The following is a 26271-nucleotide window of genomic DNA, read 5'->3' on the forward strand; positions in this document are numbered from 1 at the left end:
GACCCTTATGCAGCATAGATTTCATCAAGAATACAGGCTCACACAGGCAGAACTGTCTTTGATAAAAGTTCTGCTTTGTTTGAGCACTGTAATAGTAAATCTGAGCTCAGGAGAAAAAAATTGAAGCAGACAGCTAGAGCCGAGTTTCTAGGGAAACCAGCAATGCCATCTCTTCACGGGCTGCTAAACTGGGGGGCGTGTTTAGTCAACTGAGCTTAGAACAACTGAGCATGCCCACAAATCAACAGCCAAAGCAAATTCCTGAGGGAGGGGCCGAGTGGGTTACAGGAGGAGAAGGAAATCTAAGTGATTAAGGGGATGCTGCAGCCTTACTATTAACCTCTGGACAACCAGTGTGGCAGGTATTGAAAGATTTCAAAGAGACTGTTAGGAGCAACTACTGTAGTATTTTGCCAACACCAACAGAGAAAATCCTGCATCCACCCGCACGTGTATAGTTACAGAAATACATGTGAAATTCTAGTGCTTGCACTTTCGTGCCAAAATCTACCTGTTTGCAGTGACAGGCAGATTGTATTAGTTTCTGTCACTACACATAAAATGGGTATGGGTGTAAGAAAAGGCCATGTGTGCCATAGGCCTAAGTGTTGAAATATACTTCTACTTCAGAAGTCAGGGATCTGAAAGCCCCATTAGTTCTGCACTACAGTTTGTAAAGGACCTTGTTAAAAGTTTAACTATTACAAATACATACATTACATGTCACTTTTCCAAATCGCCTACTAAAATCCCAGCAGAAAGAAACAGTAGTTAGAAGGACATTTCAATATGAAATTAATGAACTTATATTTTTCTAAATAAAAACAATAGAAAAAAAGTATATGTTTTTGTTATTTCTTGCAATAAAAGGGCAATTATTTTTATTTTCCAACTTCCCATTTCTTCAGAGAACGTATCAACTGGAGAGAAATTCAAATTACCATTGCAGAGATAACTCTAACGTATAAGTCATTGATTGTACTTTATAATAAATATCAATTTAAAATAATAAAGTAGGCAGAATGAATTCTTAGCTCAAGATGTATTTATTTAGCTTGAACAAAGGTTTATAGCTATGTAACTGCCCCTTAATGCTTATAGCAACATTGTGCACATCCTTTCGCTAGGGCATATGAGGCAAAACCTAATAGGGCTCATTATACAGGTGTGCAATACATTTTACTTTATAAAAATTTTTTTTTTTTTTTTTTTTACAAATCTGTGTTGTTGCCTTTATGTATGATTTATGCTGTGTAATGTTATCGTGAACATGCTGCGTACCACCTGCATCCGGCACTTACATGCGCCTGTGTTAGTACAGCCCCATTAGAAAGAATGAATTTCTTCCTACACTCCCCTGTGGTGGAACACAGGAGAACAGGGAAGCACAGAAAGAAACAATTGTGAGCATAAGCCCTTAAAGAGAGAGAGTTAATAGATGAATTTATATCATGCCAAATAGAATACCATTAACTTACCATCGTAGACCTGTGGGAAGTTGAAACAGTTAAACAAATTCAGGTGAATCTGTGGCATCAAAAGTGGTATAAAATGCTGTATACATAGCATTCCATAGTGCTAAACGTATTCTAATGCTACTATTTCAAAAAGCTTTTTTTTTAAAAAAAAAAAAAAAAAAAAGTGTCCCAATGTCTTAGCCATTAACTCTGGTTTCAAACAAACAGTCAGCGTTTAACACCTTGTACTTAGTTATTGGAACTATTCCTCTTATACATAGCAAGAGTAAAATGTTAACAGCATTAGCCATTTCATTGTTCTAACACTGTATGTGTTGTTGCCAGAGTTTCAAACCATATTTATTCTTTCTGTAACACTGGCCCTTTGATCCTACTAATAGTCACAACATAGGTATGTTTATATGTTAGTGTGTACATAGGTATTTGTGGATGTAAACCAAACAGAGAGACTACATAGATAATTTTAAAGTGGACCTGTCACCCAGACATAGAAAGCTGTATAATAAAAGTCCTTTTAAAATTACACATGAACCCCAAATTCATTTTTATATTAAAACACCCATTCCCATTATAAAGGCATTTAAAAATCCCAGCTGTCAATCATATTTTGCCTGCCTTAGGCATAGAGGCGGGCAGACAATTACCTCCACTTTCCATTCAGCACTCACTTTCCCCCTCCTTCCTTACTATCTAAATGTGTATTCTGTGTATGGGCATTTGCATCAGGTCCCCCATTCTGGCACATACACAAGATTTAGGGGTGATACAAAACTTGCCTTAACAGTGCCCACAAACTGGCAACTGCCTGCTTTTTTTGATTGTGCGAATTCCAAGACTGAAGGAAACAAGATTTTAATATTTATATAGTGTAAGTATAGTTTATTTTGCCCAATAATACATGATTTGGAATAATTTTTTACGGTGACAGGTCCCCTTTAAAGGTATACCAGCATTTTTAGACAACTGAAAATCTCATTAATGTAATTCGGAATACCAGTGGCAATTTTTCTCTATATGGAATGGTTATCAAGTGAAATGTTGCTACGGTCACCAATGAGAAGTTCCTGTAACTTCCTAAAGCTACCTATGACGTGCGTTGATTTTCTACATTTAAATAAAAAATACATATAAAGAAAATTAATTTATATTTTAACAAAAAAAAGTTTTAAATCTACACAGAAAATAAATACAACTTTATTAAATGATTGTTTATTTGAAGGCTCATTTTGAGCCCCAAATGACACCATAGAGATATCTTCTAAAGCAGGGCCACATAACAGAGAAGTGATACACTGCTGTAACCTCCTTTTTGTTCTTTTTACACAAAATGCTGTAACTAGTAGTAGTACAAGCCGTATGGGCTTAAGTTGTTTCTATTGTAAGCTTAGCAGCAATATTCAATTTCTTTTTTTTAAAAAAATGTAACTCTGCATGGATACTAATCACTATTTCGTAAAAAGCGTTTTGCCTTTCTGCTTCTTTTTCATTCATCAAAATAATTTCTATAATCAGGGTATCTTCCACAACAGAAGAAAATGGTAAATGATAACAGCTTACAGAGCCAGAAATCTCTCATTTGTATAGCAATTAACTGTTTAAATTTGTAGATTATCTGATCAGCAGCTTAATGAAAACATGAAAATTAATGAAAAAAAATTGTTCTAAACAAGTCCAGTTTGGTTTTCGACTATTCCACAAAATCCATTTTTAATCTGGGAAACATACATGGAAATGTCAAGTGTCCTCAGAAAAAAAAAAAAAAAATTGTCTCTGCAGTTCCACAATAGCTAAGAGGGAAAGGGCAGAGGTGATAGAACTTTAAGAATTTGGACAAGTGGCTTATTTTTGTTTTTGGTCTCCTCAGGATGTGTCATTTTCTGTAGGTGACGTAGGAGTTGTAGGTGAGACAATATCAGGTTTTCGTGAAATTCTTTCCAGTTCAGCTTGAACATCTGTAAGAACAGGTTTTTGCCCTATTAAAAAAAAAATAAGCACAAGATAGAAAAATATTTAAGCTACTATAAAGCAGCGAAATGTACTGCACATGTAATCAACAGCAATACCACAGCAAGAGGTTTCCCAATGTGTACAAAAGGTTTTCTTACTAATAACTGTTCAATCTTTATGTTGTAGTTGCAGAAAGGGTATGTATAAGAAAGTCTCTAAAATTAACTTTTATATGCAGCCTGTATTTCTCAGGCCAAATAAATAAGGGGCAAAATGGGTAAATATTTTCACATAGGGAAGGGGTGGTTTGGGAAAGAAAAGAGAGGCGTAAAAAGGAAATAGAGATGCTTGCAATACTTGATGATCAACATTGCCTATTTCTGTAGCTGTGACAAGTAACTGTTACTAGTAGCTCCATGTGTCTTCACCTTTAGACATGAACCTAGTGCTGCCGCCACATTTCTATGCTACAAGACCAAAGCAGAGTAATACTACCAGGGCACAAGCTGTTGTTGACTGTGTATTTCACAGTAAGGATATACCATCTTTTGAAATGTTTGTAAGCTCAATATTTCCAGTCTGAAATCAGATCAATATTATTTAAGTCTCTTACATTACAAAGGTCTGCTAAATGCATCCTCTTATTTATGGAAAGCTAAGTCAGGTTATATCTGTACTCAAGCTCACATGTTAGTATCTCTACAACCCTACCCCTCGGATTATATTTCACCATAAACAATAACCCCACAAACTCTGTATCAGTACATACTGTATACTAAAGGTCGAAACTTTGGGTTAAGGCACCCTGTTTAATGCAAAGCCACTCTAATATAGTACCAGGGGCCAAAAACACCTTACATACAATCTGGAACACAGTAAAGGTAAAGATAACTTGTCATTTAACTTTGCTTTTGCCATAACTATATGGATGGCAAAGGAAGCATACACCTTTCAAGAAGGAAATGAGCTGGGCAATGGCAATGCAGACCAGAGGGACCAGTAATCCAGTTTCCTGCCCTACACAGACAGTAGTCATAAAATAATAAAAACAAGACAAACCATTAAATATTGCTATAACTGAAAAACAGTGAGAATAGGGGAAGGCTCTGCCTTTTCTAGGCCTTTATTTGTTTGGTTTGTTAGCCTGTGCTAATGTGTTGAACATTAGAACTATATATACTGTGTATGTATGTGCAACGCATGTTAGAAATAAATAACATAATAAACTTAGAACCAATATAGGTACCATACATGTCAGTAAGCATTAATGGATAAAATATTTAGAGATAAGTACCTGTTTTTTTGGCAGATGCTGGCAAACTGTTACCAGTTGAATTACCAGCAGGGATTCCTGTACCACCAGCTCCAGGTGACCCAGTCTTCTTACTTAACAAGCTGTTAAAGAAATTAGCAAGAACTCCCTCGCTTGTTGTTCCAGCTGTAACCAAAAAATAAAAAATATCATCAGACTCCATAAAATAATTTAATCACTTTACCTAGGAGTGTCTGCCTTACCTTTCATGTTAGGATCAATTTTCTTTGTGCCAGTAGGAACTGGCGATACACTTGCAACATTAGTACTTCCTGATCTACTGGGGGTTCTAGGTGAACCACCAGGCACCCTAGGGGAAGCATCCTGTCAGAGGAAAGATGGATGGCTTTAAAAAAAGTTAAGTCAAATCTTACACATGTAAACTATTGAATGTGTGATTAAGCGCTTAGAATAATCCAATTTGTCTTGTACATGGGAAGCATAGTTGTCTGTCAAAAAAATCTATTATCTTAGGCTATGTTAAAATAGATATCTTCATCCCCACTACTGCAGATGCTGTAGTACATGTGTGTAAAGTGACATGAATGGCATCCACCTCTCACAGTACAAATGGGGTGGATTTTTAGACAGAAAATGCACATGAGCATTTTTCTGTCTGAAATCCTCCCTATCTGCACTTTGATGGATGTCACTCATTACACATACTAGGGGTATAGGCATTCTGTTCAAGGAAGTTATTCTGTTATTTGAGAAAATGCTTAGCACGACATTAGTATATCATATGAGCAACGATATCAGAATCTTAATTCTAGCTAGACAAAGCTAGAATCTGCATCTCCAATGACTTCTCACGTCATGTCACACTTAAAGGACATTTGCAAGACCCAATTGTTAAAAATGATCTAGGAGGCTTAGGAAGTTTTGTTGTTCCCAGCATTTCCCTATAAGTTCACAGCAACCTGACTTCTGAGTTTGGCCTGGATGCTTTGGTGGTTGTACTGCCAAATAGCCATAATTTTGGCAAAGATGTTCCCCAGACACATGGGGAAACACTTTCATATGAACGTTTTATTGCTCACAAGAGTGCAAATGTCTTTGAACTTACAAACTTCATTCCTTAAAGTGTTCCAACTACACAACATGCATCTCAAATGATTACCTGGCGCCCAGCTGCAGCCGGTGGTTGCTTTGCCAACTGTGACTGAAAAACAAGAGATGCAAAAAGATTACTTATAGTAATAAAGTGTTGTCGGAAAGTTTTATTAGTGTTACAATGTACCTACCTGCTGCTTCATAAGAAACACTTGGTCATCCTCTGCTACAATTTCCTTTTCATGTACAAACTGTAAAAATAATCATAGTCATCAAAAATCCTAAAAAGTTGTTCTGAATTAAGCAGCGACTTGACATTTACTAAAGGAAGAATCGGCAAAAGTACATTACTAGGAAGTATAGGTCAATGTTAATGGGTGAGTGCAGAGGATCTCTTGTCACTGTCCGTATGAATTTTGTGGTCACAGCCTCACTGCATAATAGTTTAAAATTTGTGGTAAGCACAACTTTTCCTTTTTGCTATAGTTTATACAGGAGCAGTGTCCAGCCCCATGTTGTAGCTCCCACCCTTCCCAGCTACAGTCAGGCGACCACAAAAGCACAATCAAAAGCACAACCATTTGGGGGTTTTTAGTCTGAGAAAAAGTTACAGGGCATGACTAATGTACTTGGCCAACTCGAATATACTGCAATATATGGACAAATAATCCCTATTCTGTTTAAAGGGGAGGGCATTTCTTAGTAGAATAATGCACATAATGCCTTAATGTCCTATACATATTAAAGGGACAGTAACACCAAAAAATTAAAGTGTATAAAAGTAATTACTATATAATGTAATGCTGCCCTGTACTGGTATAACTGGTGTTTTCCTTAGAAAGACTACTATAGTTTATATCAGTGCTGTCCATCTTCTACGGTGCTGAGGGCCGGAATTTCTCTAGCGTACATGGTGGAGGGCCGCTAATGGAAGCCAGTTTTGACCACTCCCCTTTTTGAAACCACACCCACTTCAAACCACACCTATTTTATCACAATGGTGGTAGCACAGCAAAATCCCAAATGCTTGGTCCTTACTGTGGGGATATCAACCATCATTCATATGTGAAAGAATTGGCATATTAAGATATACATATATAATTCCATATGCCTCCTCCTCCCCTGTGGATAGCAGAGCAACCCCCAGTACATAATTACACACCTTAGGGACCATCCAACTGCTAACAAACTCCCACAACAAACCCCTGCCAGGTTCACCTCCCACAAGCAGCATAGGGCAAGCAGAGTATGGCACACACAGGCAGCACTCTGCCTGTCATACCCTGCCTGTGTGTGCCATACTCTGCCTTCCCTATGCTGCCTCTGTGTGTCATACTCTGCCTGCCTGTGTGTGCCATACTCTACCTGCCCTATGCTAGCTGTATGTGCCATACTCTGCCTACAGTACCTATGTCTGAGGTGTGAAGAAGTGAACAATATGGGTGATTACAGCCTGAGCCTGAGGTGTGAACACTGCAGGGGTAGAACAATGCAGGTATTAAAAGGTGTGAAAAACACAGGGGATTACATATTTAAACAATACAGAGGGATTACAGCCTGAATCTGAGGTGAGAACCATGCAGGGGGCCAGTTAATCTCAGTACTGATACCATTTAAAGCTTACTCAAAGGTAAGTCATCAAAGCAGCCAGACAGGTGGGGGGCCACACAGAGGGGGGTTGCGGGCCGCCAGTTGGACAGCACTGGTTTATATAATAAAGCTTCTGTGTAGCCACGGGGGCAGCCATTTACAGGAGAAAAGGCACAGGTTACTTAGCAGATCACAGATAAAACCCCATTATATTCTACAAAGCTTATCTGTTATCTGCTATGTGCCTGTGCCTTTTCTCCTTTTTCCCAGCATCAATGGCTGCCCCCGTGTTGACATAGCAGCTCATTTATATAAACTATAGTAGCGTTTCTGTTGCAAACTTACCAGTTTTACCAGCGCAGGGCAACTGTACATTATATTTTAATTACTTTAAAACACTTCCATTTTTTGGTGTTACTGTTCCTTTAATAATGGGTGATTGCAGGGGATTCTCATCTGTCCATTGTTAGTGACTAGTTAGTGAATATACAATATTCCAGAATGGAAAACCTCAAAAAAGGAAACACACACATGCAAATACACACATATCTGTATGTAAAGATTTTAATGCGTTGATCTAACTGAAAAAGTATTTTTCATATTATACAAAATAAATTGGCATTGTAGCCTGTATGAACAAAATACATCGCCAAAAGGCTTTCATCATTATTTTATCTGAAAAAAACATTTTAAAATGTTGCTTTTTTTTTTATTTAATTTTGCAAGCGCAAAATTACTCAAAAATGTACTCATTTCTTAAATGTACCTTTCGCACAGGTGGCTTAGTAATGATATCTTCAAAAGTGTCTTCTGGTTTTAGTGTCTGAAAATTTTCATGCAATATTCCTATTTTCTTATCATTATCCCATCCTGCTGGTCTGGTAACAGAATAAAAAGGGAAGATAATGTAGAGAATTCGGTTTACATTGATACATCTTCAAAGTCTAGTAGTACACACTGCTTCTGGTATCACTTGTTCATAAAGGCCAAAGCACACCCACTGAATTGCACAGCAACAGCCTTAAGGTGTTTGTCAGGTGAAAGGTGGCTGCAAATGTTCAGTTTTATATTACAGGCAACTTTTGACTGAGAAACATATGTACAGGCAGTACAGTGCTCCAAAGTGCCTGAAATCACTTCATGTTCCATTAACATGTTTTAAGTCACGTTCTTCATTAAAAACTCTAATCTTGGGCCACTCCTGCAACATTCATTGCTTAGCTTGAGAGCAATGCAAAAATATAATAAACTAAAATTACCAAGTAAGCCAAAGGTGATATCTGCAGCCAGAAAAGTTAGAAAGTCAAGTACAAGCAGGGGTTGTTGGAAAGCAAGGAATTCAAATGTTTAAGAGTTTATTAAAGGGAACGTCTTCAAGGGGACATTCCACTCTCTGTTATGTTACTGTACAATGAATATGATTTTACTTTATTAAAGCTATACAGCACTAAACACAGGTGTGCGAGTGGCAGAAACATTTATAACAGTAACATTTGTTCATGGAGGGGGTTATTATTTACTACTATACAGTATTGCTCTGAATCCTCTAATAGCATTAGTAGTCTCATTCTTCAGTTTAGGGAGTGTGCTATGTTGTTGTGATATATGGCAATTTTTTCCAAGCTGCACCCACTAAATCTATGATTATCTTGTGGCTGACAAGCTGCTCTTTAATGCAGCTGCACTATTAAAAAGGAGTTGTTCACCTTTAAGTGAACTTTTAGTATGATGTACAGAGTGTTATTAAAAGTCAATTTGCTATCAGTTGTCATTTGTTATTATTGGTGGTTGTTTTTTTTTTATTTTACTTTTTGTTCAGTAGCTCTCCAGAGAGTCATTTGAATGAGACACTGGAACATGAATAGGAGAGGGCCTGAACAGAAACAAAAGTAACAATAACAATGTTGTAGCCCCACAGAGCAACAGTTTTTGGGTGCTAGGGTCAATGACTCCCATTTGAAAGCTGGAAAGTGTCAGAAGAAACAGACAAATAATTCAAAAACAATAAAAATTACAGAACAATTAAAAAGTTGCTTAGAACTGACCTTTTTTATAACATACTAAACATTAAATTAAAGGTGAACCACCCCTTTAAAGAAATAACCCCTTAAGTCCCATAGATCACAGTACCTAAAGCGCTGATACACAAGTACAAGAAAGTGGAGTCAACATTTCCAGGCTACATGATATTTAATGACAGATCATGACTGCCCAGCCAAGGGTTAAAATAAATAACCAGTGTGTGTTGCATCCTTTCCTCTGCCACAATACAGCTTCAATCTGGTTAAATACCCTTTTCTCCTATAACTAGTTTAAAGTCTATAAAGATACTTACATAAATACTGCATCCTTTTCTACAACCACAGCAGGCATATTAAATAGGAATCCATATAACTGCTGAACAATATATTTATATACAATATCAATATTTTTATTTTCTTTTATAGATGTGTAAATAAGTGCAGCGCCATCTTCAGAATTTTTTTTAAGGAAAACACAATTAATTCAACCAAAATTTCAGCAAATTAAAAGCAATTTCTCTCTCTCTCTTAATTCAAATCACTCTTGACTGTAGTAGTTTTTCTAATCCTGGTGAATAAAGATGTTTATTTGTGTATTATAGATATTGTATACATTTTTTTTCTTTTTCATGTATACTCTGTACTAAAATGTAATACACACTCAGGTTTCAAGCCTTTGTAGCAAAATAAGCAACGACATCCCTACAGTAAAATTTTATTTAAATGGGAAACTATACCCCTGAATATTTTAGGTCTCTATAAAAATATATTGCATATAACAGCCAGTATGTAAAACAATGTTTTATATAAAGAATTCTCATCAAATATATATATTTATAGTGATACATGCCATTGGTTTAATGCTTTATCAGTTGGTTAAAAGGGCAATATACTCCCTTTTCAACATTAATTTAATTAGTAAGGATTGTACTGAAAGTACTAATTTTGCTTATAGCTTTAATTCCAAAACAAATCTAGGGTTTTTTTTATTTTTTTTTTAACTAAACACAGCAAGGTAGATAATTTAAACCCCCTCCCTGTACTCTCTGTTGTGACTGTTTTGTTAAGAGGAGTCCATTAAGCCCGGTGGAATTATCTGCGCACTGGATCTTATTATCTACTCAGCAAGGAGCAAACATGGAATAGCTTCAATTCACATTTTTACCCTGTTTAGTTTAGGAAATGCCAAAAAAACACAGATTTTCATGATTAAACTACAGGTAATAGGCATAAAGTATGTTCCTCAAAAGCTCTATTTATTGAAACACTGGTGAACAATGGGGCATACTAACTTTAAGTATTTGTTCAGAACGTAACGTTTTTCTTCATTTGGTAAAGGTTTAATTGTTAATTACATGACATCTGCAGCATTTTTCTACAATAAGAAAAAAAAGGATACATTGCAAACAGAACTTCCTGATATGTGACTGAATGAAGTCAAAATGCTCATCTCTGTAGTCATGTTCTTTTTCCAAAATACTGATGGCGTCACACTAAAAAGAAAGTACACAGATATACCAGTGAACAAGGATCCTAGAAAATCCAGAGGTAGGTGTGAAGAACAGCACAAATTTAGCACAGCAAAAACAAAGATTAGGGGTAACAAATATTGTAACTCATTTTCTTTAGGTTTACTAAATTTCCTTAAAAATTGGAGAACCACAAAAGAACAATGCTGATAAAAAAAAAAAACACGAGAATGTGTTACTTGGTGAATTAACCAATTAACTTGGTGAATCTATGGTTCCCACAGAAACTCTACTCCAGCTTTAGAATCTAGTCCTATTTTTTCTCCTTATCCCTCTCCTGAGCTCAGCTTAATCATTACAGTGCTCAATCCAAGCAGGACTTTTTATCAGGCAAGTTCTGCCTGTGTAAATCTGCATTCTTATTACAGTGCACATGTGCATTTCGCAGATGGAAATGTGCGATGGGTTAGGGAGATGTACTAAACTTTTATACATAGTAGGAAAATGTATGTTTACATGTCCTGTAAGTGCCTGCTAAGTGAATTCAGAGATTTCCAAATTTCCAGCTGCCAGAAATCCAGTAAAGCCCCCAACTCTTCTTAAGGGTTAGTCATTTCACTAAAGCCCTTGGAAATGATTACTACTGCTATAAATTTAATGGGGGCAGATGACGCAACATTTCCACGATGTTCACAAAACAAAAATGTGCCTTTGTGCACACTTTTTATGAACTTGCTGCACATGCACTACAACCACCAAGCTTACAAAAGCTATATTTTTGGGAGCACACAATACTGTCTTGACACCAATGCTACTGGGTGCAAAGGAGGTTATCTGTATGCACTGGATTGTTCAAGCTCTTCTCACAAGAATATATTAAAATCTGTGATGGCTCAAAATAAGGGTACTCATCTTACATTCAGTAAATATATCGGATCAGCATGATTTTGCCCACTATGCGGAGCGGATCTCTCTCTGTATGGCCAGGTTTACTCATCTATAAAAAAAAAATGTCTTTATCCTTACCTTAGTGCACACTACTACTACAGGAATGCCAAGATTATGTGTAAGTGTATCTTCTCCCAAAGGTAAAATGACACTGTCATCCTGTTCATCTGAAGAGGTGTTTCTTTTCTGAGGAGAAGCGGGAAATTCTTCTCCTGGTTCCACATATTCTTGGAAATTTCTTACAACTGTAAAAAAAAAAAAAAAAAAAAAAAAAAAAAGTATGTATCTTAATCAAATGTTTCAAACAAAGCTTCATATGACATCTTTATTTTTATGTCTCGCTCTTAAGACATGTTTCAAAACAAATTTGCCCCACTACTCACAATAATCTAACAGCAGAACAGATACTGAATGTGAAAGGGGGGCAATATTTTTACATGTTTTGTAGAGAAAGTGCTGGTATTTTAAATTGTTTTGTTTTACTAGTTCTTTAAAGGTAATGGCGCACAGTGTGATTCTCCCCCACTACTACTATACGCCAACTGCCTGTACCAATGGGTGAATACACCTGTTAGGCAAATGTATTCTCCATGATAATTATCTGGTAAGGCAAGGATAAAACTGCAAGCACAGCCAGTTAGGTTAGTGCCACATGGGGCTGATTCTCTGACTTGTTATCCAGAACGCTCAGGTCCTGGAGGTTTTTGAATAAGGGATCTTTCTGTAATTTGGATTGCTCTACATTAAATTTTTGCCACAATAATGGATTTATTAAGCTTAGTTAGCATCAAGTACAAGGTATTGTTTTATCATTACAGAGAAAAAAGAAGTTATTTTTAAAAATATGAATAAATTAGCCTTTACTATGGCTAATTTACTGGGCGGTGCCAAGATATTTGTTGCATCTTTTCCTTACAAAGATACCTGGGGCTCATACAGTTTTTTCTGGCCCAGGGTAAAAAACAACATAATTCAGTGGAAAGTGTCTATCATCTTGGATCCCCCTAGTGAAGAATTATTTTCTTGTCCTTTAAGAAAGCACAACAGAGACCGTTTCCGCACACCCTAGCTCTCCAAAATTGAACGCCCGGTGCACTCTGCTAGAGGGATCGGCACCCTCCCAAAACTGCAAAGCAACAAAAAGCAAAAGCACTCAGGCTACAAGGGAAAATCCTTTAAAAAATTTATTGCGGAGGTGCAACGTTTCGGAGCAAACCTAGCCCCTTTATCAAGCATCAATGCTTGATAAAGGGGCTAGGTTTGCTCCGAAACGTTGCACCTCCGCAATAAATTTTTTAAAGGATTTTCCCTTGTAGCCTGAGTGCTTTTGCTTTTTGTTGCTTGTCCTTTAAGAAAACATCAGTGCAATCCCCCTACACAATTGGTTATTGCATACGATCTAAAGCCAAGTCTTCTTCAGCTTTTTGACAATATGGAATGTGACAAGTTATTATCGGTTATTTATATAGTGGTGACATGTTATGCAGTGCTGTAGGCAAATGCAACATGGGGCAGTGGGAGGAAACACATGCAGACATGGGGATAGGTTCTGTGCACTTCAGCCTATTTGTGTGGCACCAAGAATAAATAGAAAGCATTCTATTGTACACTGAAACAGGCAAGGCAGCTTTAAGTGACCTATTATTCCCCACTCAGTTGTTTAGCACTGTTGTGGCTAATACTATGAATGCTTTGCCAACGTGTGGAGAAGAGATAGGGAATGTGCAGTAGCACTTGGACTGCTCTGACTACATTATTAAACTCTGCATCAGCATAGTGGAGGACAGGTTGCCATCCCCTTACTTTACAGGAAAGCCCCTGAAACCAGTGATCTGATAAGCACATACATGGCTAATTTTTAATAAATTATTATTTCCAAAATGATATATTGATAAAATAAAAATGACACAAAATCCAGTATCACTATAGGTTATTGTATCAGTAGTTGTAGGAAGTTTCTAAAGAATACAGGCAAAAGCATACAGAACACCATGACAGACAGACAGACCTATATGCTACAACAAAATTACATGCTGGCACCAAATAGGAAAGTGATGCTGTGGTTGAAGGCTGTTGGCACCAGGATGAGAGGTACTTGCCTTGGGTGCAAGTGCCTGCTTGCCTGGAGGGCCCTCAGGATATATTTAATGATATAAACAGTGCAAGAACTACTACTATCTGGAAATCTAAAATAATAATTGAACAACTAATGTAAATTGAAAAAGTACTATATGGTCCCATTTAAACATCTGAAACAAGCGGTAAAATACTTAAACTATGCAAACTACTTGGTACAGTAAAAGATCTCATTAAAGGATATTCTGATCAAACACCTGATATCAATAAATATAGTAAATTGTACATACTTTTTTCTTCCATCTCTTTCATTTCTTCAGGAGGGATCTTAAGTTTGTCTACATGTTCCCTGATCACACTAGCCCATTTCTGCAGTGAATCCAGTGCCAGCCATGGCCGGGACATATCTACTACAAGCATAATTAATGTGTCCCGAACACTACTTGGATCCATGGCAAACTTGAGGAGTCCTTTGTGATACAGATCACCATCCAAGATCCACACATTGCATCTTGTTTGATCTAAGAAATGGCAAAGCAGTTTAAAGCATAGAACAAAAAAGGTATTAAAACACTTAACAAATAAGCAAGTAAATAAAACAAACCATCCATGGAAAATTTACTTTAGTGTATTTATTAGAAATATTGGAGCATTTCATGATTACAATTACCAATTAGTGATTTCTGGCTCTACTCCTCAGTGTAAATGCTTACAAATGTGTCAAAAACTAAAACTGTTACAACTGCAAAATATGAATTTTGACAGTATAGTAGTTTATGGTCACTGCAGCCCTCTTAGGGCAATGGGACACATGGACATGGCCTATTACACTTACAAGTGACTATCATCTGAAATCTCCATGCGCCATAAGCCTTAGGGAGAACCACTGCAGTAAGAGCACTTACACTAGCTGAGAGTTGCATTTTCTTGAATGGAAAACACCCTATGACAGATTAAGACTAAGACACTTAGGCCAGTAGATGGTACTACTTGAGAACATGCTCCAGAGCTATATTCAACTACCAAATAAGTGCCAAAGTGAACAATTCCCATTCAAGTGCATACTAAAGGTGGCCATACACTGTAAGATCCGCTCACTACGGCTAATTAAACAGGCGGGCATAGGAGTCGTCAGTTGAGGGACCGATGCTGTCCCCGATTTCAGCCCAGATGTCGGTCGGGGAGGCCCGTCGTTGTTGTCATGCACGGACAGATAAGCAGCCGAATCAGTCAAAAGGAGCTGAAGGCTGAAAGGCTGAAATTGGCCCATGTATGGCCATCTTAAGAAGCTATCAGCGGGACATAAATATGAAGCTTTATTGTAGTATAAAAGATAGGCAAGTTTTTATTTTTATAAAAACACAGGTTGGTTATAGCATGTAAGGACGAGTGTTCATCCTACTTCTAATGATATGCTACAGATGAAAAGTATTGGCAATAATCTGTCTGCATATTCCTTACTCTAGCAGAATTAATGAAATTAATGAAATACAAGAGGACTACAGTTCCTTCTGGGAAATTAGTTGTTAAAGGACAATGAAAGGTTAATATAAATTAAAAGTAAGTCTAAAGGCATTCTTTTTAAGTACTTACTGCATATCTAAATTCCCAGATCCCTGCTTGTTTCTCTGAGATATGGTGCTGGCAGCCTACAGCAGTGTGAAGACTACAATGACATCACTGATATCTCTCTCCCCTTCCTGTAGGCTGCCAGCGGCAGTAGCCTTCAGTAGCAATGCACATGTGTGTAACTTGATCCTGTCTCCTGTTCTGAACTACACATGCCCACCAGCCAATCAGAAGCGGATCTGCCAGGGGGGGGGGGAGGGAATGAAACACATGTGCAATATGAAGCAAGGAGGGAAAGCAAGGGAGAATACCTTTTTAAAGATGGCTGCCTGTTCAAGAAAACAGATAGAAAATGTGAATTAAGTGTGACTGAGTAAATATTTGATTAGGTGAGCCAAAAGTGTGGCGTATTTACTAAACTATAGGAGGACTATTGGGCAGTATGCTTTTCAAATTTTGACTTGCATTCTCCTTTAAGCAGTCACAGCGTAACTCAGGTGGTGAGTGCCCCATCTCTACCTTACTGTCTTACAATTCCAATATATATGGGCCCCTTTATATGCAGATCATTTGGTGTTACCCGACCAAAGTCAGACAGACATTTATTTAACTCCATCTCACTTGAAAACTGATTGTATGAACCAGCAGATTAATGGAATTTAGTAAGTCACATGTGTGGTTACATTACACTTGTTGCAGCCTTTTGCAGATACCTGTTTATCAGTGTAAGCATTTTCAACCCAACAGTGCAGTCACCTTATAAGGTTTTCTGTACATGGAAAATACTTGCCATCTCGGTCTTCATCATGAACATTAATGTACAGATACTCCATTCCTCTTCCTTTCTTGTACTCCTCTATTCCCTGAAGTTTTCCTATCAAACTCGTCTTGCCTGCCCCATCTTCACCTACATATAGAATATAATAGATAACATTTACAGTATATAATACACAAGAGGCTTGGCACTGGTATTGTGTACACTCTAAGCTTGAGAATCAAGCAAAAATTCCAAAAGCCAGGTTGCTATGTCCCATTATTAGAGCCATTTTATGTCTTTACAGTCATGGCCAAAATTGTTGACACCCCAGAAATTTTTCCAGAAAATCAAGTATTTCTCAAAGAAAAGTATTGCAGTAGCACATGTTTTGCTATACACATGTTTATTCCCTTTGTGTGTATTGGAACAGAACAAAAAAGGGAGGAAAAAAAGCAAATTGGACATAATGTCACACAAAACTCCAAAAATGGGCTGGACAAAATTATTGGCACCCTTTAAAAATTATGGATAAAAAAAAGATTGTTTCAAACATGTGATGCTCCTTTAAACTCACCTGGGGCAAGTAACAGGTGTGGGCAATATAAAAATCACACCTGAAAGCAGATAAAAAGAGTCTTTCAGGCTGATGCCACACGAGGCGTAGGGCTGAAATTTTCGGCAAGCGGAAAAACGCTTGCCGAAAATTCAGCCCTACGCCTGCTACTTGTGCCTGCACCCGAATGAATGGGATACGCTCGGGTGCAGGCACATGTAGCCGATATACGCACGAAAACACGAGAGAATGCAAAGTCTCGCGTTTTCATGCGTATATCGGCTACATGTGCCTGCACCCGAGCGTATCCCATTCATTCGGGTGCAGGCACAAGTAGCAGGCGTAGGGCTGAATTTTCGGCAAGCGTTTTTCCGCTTGCCGAAAATTTCAGCCCTACGCCTCGTGTGGCATCAGCCTTAGTCTCTTAGTCTTTGCATTGTGTGTCTGTGTGTGCCACACTAAGCATGGACAACAGAAAGAGAAGAGAACTGTCTGAGGACTTTAGAACCAAAATTGTTGAACAATATCAACAATCTCAAGGTTACAAGTCCATCTCCAGAGATCTAGATTTGCCTTTGCCCACAGTGCACAACATTATCAAGAAGTTTGCAACCCCTGGCACTGTAGCTAATCTTCCTGGGTGTGGAAGAGAAAATTTTATGAAAGGTTAGAACGCAGGATAGTCCGGATGGTGGATAAGCAGCCCCAAACAAGTTCCAAAGAAAATCAAGCTGTCCTGCAGGCTCAGAGAGCATCAGTGTCAGCGCGAACTATCCGTTGACATTTAAATGAAACGCTATGGCAGGAGACCCAGGAGGACCCCACTGTTGACACAGAGACAAAAAAAGCAAGACTATAGTTTGCCAAAATGTACTTGAGTATGCCACAATCCTTCTGGGAAAACATCTTGTGGACAGATGAGACCAAGATAGAGTTTTTTGGTAAAGCACATCATTCTACTGTTTACCGAAAATGGAATGAGACCTACAAAGAAAAGAACACAGTACCTACAGTGAAATATGGTGGAGGTTCAATGACTTTTGGGGTTGTTTTGCTGCCTCTGGCACTGGGTGCCTTGAATGTGTGCAAGGCATCATGAAATCTGAGGATTACCAAAGGATTTTGGGTCACACTGTAGAGCCCAGTGTCAGAAAGCTGGGTTTGCATCCGAGATCTTGGTACTTCCAGCAGGATAATGACCCCAAACATACATCAAAAAGCACTCAGAAATGGATGGCAACAAAGCGCTGGGGAGTTCTGAAGTGACCAGCAATGAGTCCAGATCTAAATCCCATTGAACATCTGTGGAGAGATCTTAAAATTGCTGTTGGGAAAAGATGCCCTTCTAATAAGAGAGACCTGGAGCAGTTTGCAAAGGAAGAGTTGTCCAAAATTCCCGGTGAGAGGTGTAAGAAGCTTATTGATGGTTATAGGAAGCGACTGATATCAGTTATTTTTTCCAAAGGGTGTGCAACCAAATATTAAGTTAAGGGTGCCAATAATTTTGTCCAGCCCATTTTTGGAGTTGTGTGACATTATGTCCAATTTGCTTTTCTTTCTCCCTTTTTTGTTCTGTTCTAATGCACACAAAGGGAATAAACATGTGTATGGCAAAACATGTGTTACTGCAAAATTTTTCTGTGAGAAATACTTGATTTTCTGGAAAAATTTCTGGGGTGCCAACAATTTTGGCCATGACTGTATATGCAATCTTTTCTCCTACCACCTATCAACTTTTACTATTTATGGTTTACAGATATTCATACTGTTGCTCTAAATGCTATAGAAGGTTTACCTGCATGATTAAACACAAATTGAAAGATTGTACCATTCCCCTAATGTCCAAGAGTAATCCTGGATTTCCATAGCCTATTCATGGCCTTGCAGTAAGCACAGTTGAGAATATAGGCCTTATCTTTCCTTATCTACATACCTCAAAAAATTGGTCTAACTCAAATGAAGAACTGATACAACTCTACAAAGTGGACCAAATCTTTCTATTTTTGTAGCTGTGCATGGAGAAATTAAAGATAATATTTTACACTGGCATCACTGAGAATGTCTATTAGTTAACTAGAAACACTTAGCATGTCCACTTTTTCCAGTATATTAGTTTCTACAGCAACACATTAAACACATCAAGCAACTTAAACGAGAAGGAAAGGCTAAGTCACTTGGGCGTGCTAAAATGTTAAGCACCCCAAAGTGACTTTAATCGCTTACCTCGTACCCCGGGCTGGTACCCCTGTTAGGAGAAAACAGCACCAGCCCAGGGTACCTGGAGCGTTGCGCTTCCTCCTTCCGGCTTCGTTTCGCTGCGATTAACACATAGGCGCATGCACAGTAGAGTGAAAAGCAGACTTCTCTGTTAAAGTTCGGCTTGTCACTCTACTGCGTATGCGCGCACGGCGATACAGGAAGAAGGAAGCGCTGCAGGTTCCCCTGAATGTATGCGATTCAATTCACTTGGGGGTGCCTAACATTTTGGCACCCCCAAGTGATTTTGCCTTTCCTTCTCCTTTAACCCTATATATAAAGATCAAATGTTATTCATTTGTTTGCAGATGCAACAATATATTGACCTAACTGTCCTTTATTTTCTTTTAAACTCAGTCTGCTGTTTGCTTACCTCAGACTCACAAGCCTGCCGAGCTGATCAATGAGATTGATTCACAGCAGTGCAAAAAAAACACATATAAATAGCAATTTTTAAGGGCTGCTCAGTTTGGTTATGTGGTCCAAATAAGGAGGTAGACCTGTACCCAGCAGTGCCAAGGAAACCAATCAGGCCGCAGGCAAAAGGACCGCATAATCAAATCAAGCTGTCAAAGCAATGCCCAAATTAAGCATGTTGGCCTCTTCCTTTAAGTTTTAACTGGCACATTCTGGGAGCATTGTACAAAATGTGGCATGGATTCGCAGCGAATTTCCGCATTTCGCCATTGGCGAATTGTTTCGCAAAACTTCTGTGAAAATTCGCAGTGAAAAAATTAGTTGCGGTCAAATTGGGCGAGGTCGCATCAAAAAAAGCGCGATTGCGTCAAAAAGCGCGGGCTACAAAAAAAATACGCACAATAAATTTGTTTAGCGGACAGATTCGCTCATCACTAGCTATGATCCAACCCTTCTAATGTTTATATTTTCCTTCTTTCAGGACCCCAGTGAGGGTGATACCGCACTACCTCAGCAGTCCAAGGACAGAATGAAAGAATAGAGAAAGAAAATTTCTGATTTAACTAGCATAACAGGTCACAGCAGAGTTAGATGCTGTCACCTCAAATGAAAAATCTAATTATACTGCTACTCCATTAACTTAAATACTACCTTGAAGCATAAAGATTAACAAAAATATCCTTTATTTACCAAGGAGTAGCACATTTTTGCCAGATGGTAGCTTAGAGCGTGACCGCGTTGAGACTTCACTCAGAATGGAGGACCTACACAGAAAGAAAACAAGATGAGAGATGCATTTGATTGACATTTATCATACCCCACCACCACTAAACCTACATGCAATGGCAAATACTGTATCTAGACTCATAAGTATATTACATATATTAGTCTTTGCCCCTGACATAAGAAGTCTTTGCAAACCAAGGCATGGATTTAAAAAACAAAACAAAACAAAAAAAAAGCAAAAACTAGAATAAAAGGGCACAATAATAAGTATCTTAACTCATCTAAAGTGTGGATAAGTTTGCATTTGCTCCATCGATGGGTTAGATTAGGAGTCACCAACCTTCTATACTTAAAGCCACTGGGAGCAACATTCTACAAGTATATTAGGATTGTAGGTACCTGGGAGAGGTTCTTTGGATGCATAGTCCAGTTTGAGATGAAGAACTACTCCTTGGGATGTGCTAGTGCCCTTTTACACTGCTCTGATGCTACACCCCACATGTAGACCTATATTTATCTATATATATCTAGCTTATATTTGCTAGACATCATTCTCAGCTTCCCGGAAGTATATTTCATAGAGATACTTGATTGTCTTTCAGAGTTTACCCACTAGTTTTATAAGGTTATTACTTATTCAAGCAGCAATATGTATTGATAAGAGCAAAAGTAATACAGCAAATACAAATGCATTTGTTAATGAGCAGCCTTCCTTTTAGCCAAGCATTCGCATGAGTTTAAAGACTGGCAGAACACCAACCAATGTGAATTATATTAAAGCTACATTCAGAAGAAAGAAGGGGAAAAAATCCACACAAACGCCTACATAGCAGGGAAAATAAAAATTAGCATAAATTTGATTTTTTATTTTTTAATGAACAGCACATACAGACATTTTAGCATGATTTTCCTTTCAATTTAATTTTGTTGTATATTGCCTATGTAAGGAATCTCAGGCACTTTGCAGTTGACCATTATTTTTTAATATGGTTTTTGAATAGTTTGCATTTTTTATTCTGTCTCCAATGTAAAAAAAATGCTGCATGCTCAGTTGCTAGAGGCGATCAGCCTAACAGGTCACACGGCTTAGCAACAACCTTAATACAGAATCAAACACACAAATAAAAAAATAACTGTTCATAGTTGTATCCACTAGAATCTAAATATGCATTTTATCACAGTCACCTACCATTGCAGTTCTTTAAACGCAACATGCTGCATGTGTGTTTACAGTATATTAAAATAGTGAGACAGTATACCTACATGCTCTAAGTTTTGACACATAAATATGCACTTTCAGATGCCAGTAAGTGACCTTAAAGGAATACGGTCATGGCAAAACATTTTTTCAAAACGCATTAGTTAAAGGGCTTCTCCACCAGAATCCTGCATTGAAATCAGTTTTTTAAAACCGCAGATTTGTTTATATTTAATTTTGAAATTTCACATGGGGCTATGTTCCTTATTTCCCAGGTGCCCTCCGTCATGTGACTTGTGCTCTGCTAATCTTCAGCCATGCTTTACTGCTGTGCTGCAAGCTGGAGTGATATCAGTCCCTCCCCTTCCCTCCCCCAGCTGAACAATGGAAAAGTAGCAAGATAGCAGCTACCTGACACCTGTATTGCTAAAAGTGGTAGAAATGAAAATGCCACTTAATAGTAAAAGATCCAAGTCCGGTTTGGGACTCCTCCAGTTACATAGGAGTAGAAGAATCAATAGCCTGTCTGCAAGTAGTTCTAATGTGTAGCACTGGCTCTTTTTGAAAGATCAGACTCGGGCGCAATGCACTGAGATGGCAGCCTACACATCAGTATTACAGCTAAACACATACATTTGTTGGTTCAAGAATAAAATTTCAAATGGTAGATTCAATTATTTGCTATGTAAAGTGTAATTTAGAACTAAAAAGTACACCATAAAAATCACAGAAAGACCTTTAAGAAAGACAATTTAAACAAGTGAATTAAAGGAGAAGAAACGGTTAAATCACTGTGGGTGTGGGGTGCAAATGCAAAAGCACCCCCCAGGTTATTTCTGACCTGCTCCCCAACCCCCAGATAAATGCAGAGCAAATGACAAGTTAAGTATTTTTTTTGTTTAAACCGAAGCACAAGGTATCTGGAGTGGGTTATACATTTCATTCACACTGAAAAATTGTTTTGTTTCAAATGCAGAGCAAATGACAAGATGCCCCCTAGGGTGCTGTGTTTTGCCTATTGTGACTGATAAATTGATACTGATAAATTACTTTTCCTTTACATAATTATTATGGTTTGTATTTCCCCATAAAAACTTATTGCACAGTGGAATTTTTTAACCACTTGTCTTACTGTGCAATTGATCACTTTTATTAAAATGCCTGTGATCTTACTGCATCCAGTATTGTTCTAAAGCAGTGCTGTCCAACTTCTGCGGTGCCGAGGGCCGGAATTTCTCTAGCATACATGGTTGAGGGCCGCTAATGGAAGCCAGTTTTGACCACTCCCCTTTTTGAAACCACACCCACTTCAAACCACACCTATTTTGTCACAATGGTGGTAGCACAGCAAAATCCCAAATGCTTGGTGCTTACTGTGGGGATATCAACCATCATTCATATGTGAAAGAATTATGTCATATTAAGATATACCCTTAAATTCCATATGCCTTCTCCTCCCCTGTGGATAGCAGAGCAACCCCCAGTACATAATTACACACCTTAGGGACCATTTAATGGCTATTTCCAACTGCTAACAAACTACCACAAACCCCTGCCAGGTTCACCTCCCACAAGCAGCATAGGGCAAGCAGAGTATGGCACACACAGTCAGCACTCTGCCTTTCCTACCCTGCCTGTGTGTGCCATACTCTGCCTGCCCTACCCTGCCTGTGTGTGCCATACTCTGCCTGCCCTACCCTGCCTGTGTGTGCCATACTCTGCCTGCCCTACCCTGCCTGTGTGTGCCATACTCTGCCTGCCCTACCCTGCCTGTGTGTGCCATACCCTCCCTGCCCTATGCTGCCTGTGTGTACCATACTCTGCCTGCCCTATGCTGGCTGTATGTGCCATGCTCTGCCTGCCCTACCCTGCCTGTGTGTACCATACCCTCCCTGCCCTATGCTGCCTGTGTGTGCCATACTCTGCCTACCCTATGCTCCCTGTGTTAGCCATACTCTGCCTGCCCTACCCTGCCTGTGTGTACCATACCCTCCCTGCCCTATTCTGCCTGTGTGTGCCATACTATGCCTACCCTATGCTCCCTGTGTGTGCCATAATCTGCCTGCCCTATGCTCCCTGTTTGTGCCATACACACAGGCAGCATAGTCCAGGCAGTACCTATGTCTGAGGTATGAAGAAGTGAACAATGTTGGTGATTACAGCCTGAGCCTGAGGTTTGAACACTGCAGGGGGTGAACAATGCAGGGATTAAAACACAGGGGATTACATTTTTAAACAATACAGGAGGATTACAGCCTGAATCTGAGGTGTGAGCAATGCAGGGGGCCAGTTAATCTCAGTACTGATACCATTTAAAGCTTGCACAAAGGTAAGGCATCAAAGCAGCCAGACAGGTGGGGGGCCACACAGAGGGGGGTCGCGGGCCGCCAGTTGGACAGCACTGTTCTAAAGGGTCAGTATAATCCATTTTTCAACTTTGATTTAGTGAATAGGGCTTGTGGTTTGTTTTCTGTTTTTTTGGAAAAAATGTTAAAATATAACTATAGCCACATTCAACTTCCTAATCCTAACAAGTAAATCAAACAAACCAACATATGCCACATAGGTTTTTTAATTCAATGCAAAATTGTGTAATGAATGCTCCTGGAAATTATATTCATGATGACTTCTCACAATACCAAAGATCATTGGAAAAGCTATTTTCAGAAACTTGGAAAAAAAAAAAAAAAAAAGCTTTGCAGTTTGGTAATTTGGCAAACATACATTAACTAATTTTAAACTAGTCAGAATGCATAATTCTAAAAATGTGTTGTTCTAAAATCAGCTTATTGATAAGAGCCTTTTTGGCCTTGTTTCTTGGTGCGGTGCTTTGATATTGTAGTGCTGGGGGGTCTGCTCTATAGATATTGGGTAATATGGGCTTGGGTAATATTGGGTTTTGATATTGTAGTGCTGGGGGGTCTGCTCTATAGATATTGGGTAATATGGGCTTGGGTAATATTGGGTTTTGATATTGTAGTGCTGGGGGGTCTGCTCTATAGATGTTGGGTAATATGGGCTTGGGTAATATTGGGTTTTGATATTGTAGTGCTGGGGGGTCTGCTCTATAGATGTTGGGCAATATGGGCTTGGGTAATATTGGGTTTTGATATTGTAGTGCTGGGGGGTCTGCTCTATAGATGTTGGGCAATATGGGCTTGGGTAATATTGGGTTTTGATATTGTAGTGCTGGGGGGTCTTGCTCTATAGATTTTGGGTAATATGGGCTTGGGTAATATTGGGTTTTGATATTGTAGTGCTGGGGGGTCTGCTCTTTAGATGTTGGGCAATATGGGCTTGGGTAATATTGGGTTTTGATATTGTAGTGCTGGGGGGTCTTGCTCTATAGATGATGGGTAATATGGGCTTGGGTAATATGAGGTTTTCCAAATCATATATGTTTTCACACATATTAATAAATGTTTGTATTTATTTTCTGAAAAAAGTGTCATTTTTCCATTTGTATTTGGAATACTTATTGTTAGAAAAATACAATAGTGCACAAATTCTGAAGTGTTCTTGAGTGTATATACACATGGGCCAGCAAACCGCAGATTTTGCTGGGTGAGAGATGTTGGGATTCATTGCAGGCCATAACTTGGATATTCCTGCTGTAAGGATTATGTGGAACTGGAACACTGCGACAATTGGTCTGTGCCGCCATGCTGAATGCGAATGAGTTCGTGTTGTAATGCATTACAGAGACAGACGGACCATGGGCAGGTATATCATCGCTGGCCATTGCTAACATTGCAGCTTGCCCTGTCATTGTTCCCAAACACACGCCGGGCCTTCCAATCTGTCAATGTAGCCCCGCCTCAGCTCTCTCGTTAGCGTGCCCGCGCTTTACTCATTATGACAAGGAACGCACGCCCCCCGGCTTCTGTCACTCACCTACTCTCCACCCACTTAACTCATTCACTGCCACAGAGGCCCCCGCAGATACATCAATGAGAAAGCAAGTGCAACAATCAGACACTAATACAGCAAACAGAAGCAAAGGGCACAAGCACAGGGCTACAATTTTCCTGAATAATGTAACTACCATTCAAAGCATTCGTGCACTACAGGGATTTCATGTGGCGCTCCTAATGCAATCCGCAATGTACCTATTACATAGTCCATTAATATGACCATGGGATAATGGAAGCAATAGCATAACAACAGCACAACAGATTGGTGCACATTATAATATGATGCAGAAAGCGGTTCCTGCCAATAACAAATATGGGGCACACTAACCAGAGGTTCTGTCCGTCCTCGTCCTCACTAGCCGTAGCTCCGCTTTGATTTTGCCCATAGCCAGCATTGAAACTGGAGGATGGCGAGGAGTAAGAGCCGGTACGCCCGGTTGCCATCCTCTACCACCCGTGCTCTTCTGGTGAGCAGGAGGATGATTTCCGCCGTCTCTCTAGTGCCGCCCCTTCGCTATACAGCAGTCTAGGCGCGGTCCCCTAGAGGAGGAGGAGAGAAGCGAGAGGCAGAGGAGGGCGTGGCTACAGTACCATGCATAGCGGAGGTGACGCAACGGAGCAGCGTAACGCATGTGCGTTCAATTCGCCCATCTGGCGTGACGCGCTCTGTTGGTTAGACGAGGGATTTACCTTTACCTTCTGCAGACTATTAGCAAAGGGGGATTGGGGTAGTAGTGGGTATCTGATAGCGGCCCTGGCCGTGAGGACTAAAAATGAAAAGCGGCTAGTTAAATGGCACCTCTAAAACTGCTTTTTGTGTAAAACGTGGAGGTATAAGTCTAAGGGAAATAATGTAGTAGTAGAGCTGAAAACTGTTCTAACTGCATTTACAAAATGCAATGAATTTTTTTAATACGTGTGTAGCCCACTTTTACATGGTTGTGGCACTACCTGCTGTTTTCCTTTACTTTGGCGCTACAGGAGTCC

At 39.0% G+C, this 26271-nt stretch overlaps 1 protein-coding gene across 2 annotated transcripts; it reads right to left on the bottom strand.

Annotated features, from left to right (window-relative positions):
- Positions 1-2650: 2650 nt before the first annotated feature.
- Positions 2651-25899, bottom strand: dync1li1 (dynein cytoplasmic 1 light intermediate chain 1). 2 transcript variants are annotated; one of them, XM_012964885.3, is made up of 13 exons: positions 25613-25899; positions 20137-20210; positions 16254-16370; positions 14185-14415; positions 11897-12063; positions 10801-10894; positions 9716-9851; positions 8147-8258; positions 5982-6041; positions 5858-5899; positions 4941-5061; positions 4720-4863; positions 2651-3430 (listed from the first exon to the last, which is right to left on the bottom strand). In XM_012964885.3, the coding sequence occupies exons 1-13, from the start codon at positions 25726-25728 to the stop codon at positions 3339-3341; spliced, it is 1506 nt and encodes a 501-aa protein (XP_012820339.2). In that variant the 5' UTR covers positions 25729-25899; the 3' UTR covers positions 2651-3338. The 2 variants fall into 2 exon arrangements, with proteins under 2 accessions (XP_012820339.2, NP_001072301.1); NM_001078833.1 differs by having other exon boundaries at positions 2651-3451; positions 25613-25770.
- Positions 25900-26271: the final 372 nt, after the last annotated feature.

This window comes from Xenopus tropicalis, chromosome 6 (genome assembly GCF_000004195.4).
Source record: "Xenopus tropicalis strain Nigerian chromosome 6, UCB_Xtro_10.0, whole genome shotgun sequence".
Taxonomy (NCBI): Eukaryota; Metazoa; Chordata; class Amphibia; order Anura; family Pipidae; genus Xenopus; species Xenopus tropicalis.

Excerpts from the sequence above, each read along its gene's own strand:
- dync1li1 (NM_001078833.1), bottom strand. The coding sequence starts at position 25,728 with ATGGCAACCGGGCGTACCGGCTCTTACTCCTCGCCATCCTCCAGTTTC. Across the intron at positions 9,852-10,800 it reads CAGGAAGTTCTGTTTGCAAT|ATGGCGCTGCACTTATTTAC; the intron begins GTATCCTTTTTT and ends AAAATTCTGAAG. Across the intron at positions 8,259-9,715 it reads GAAAAGGATGCAGTATTTAT|ACCAGCAGGATGGGATAATG; the intron begins GTAAGTATCTTT and ends TTCTGTTACCAG.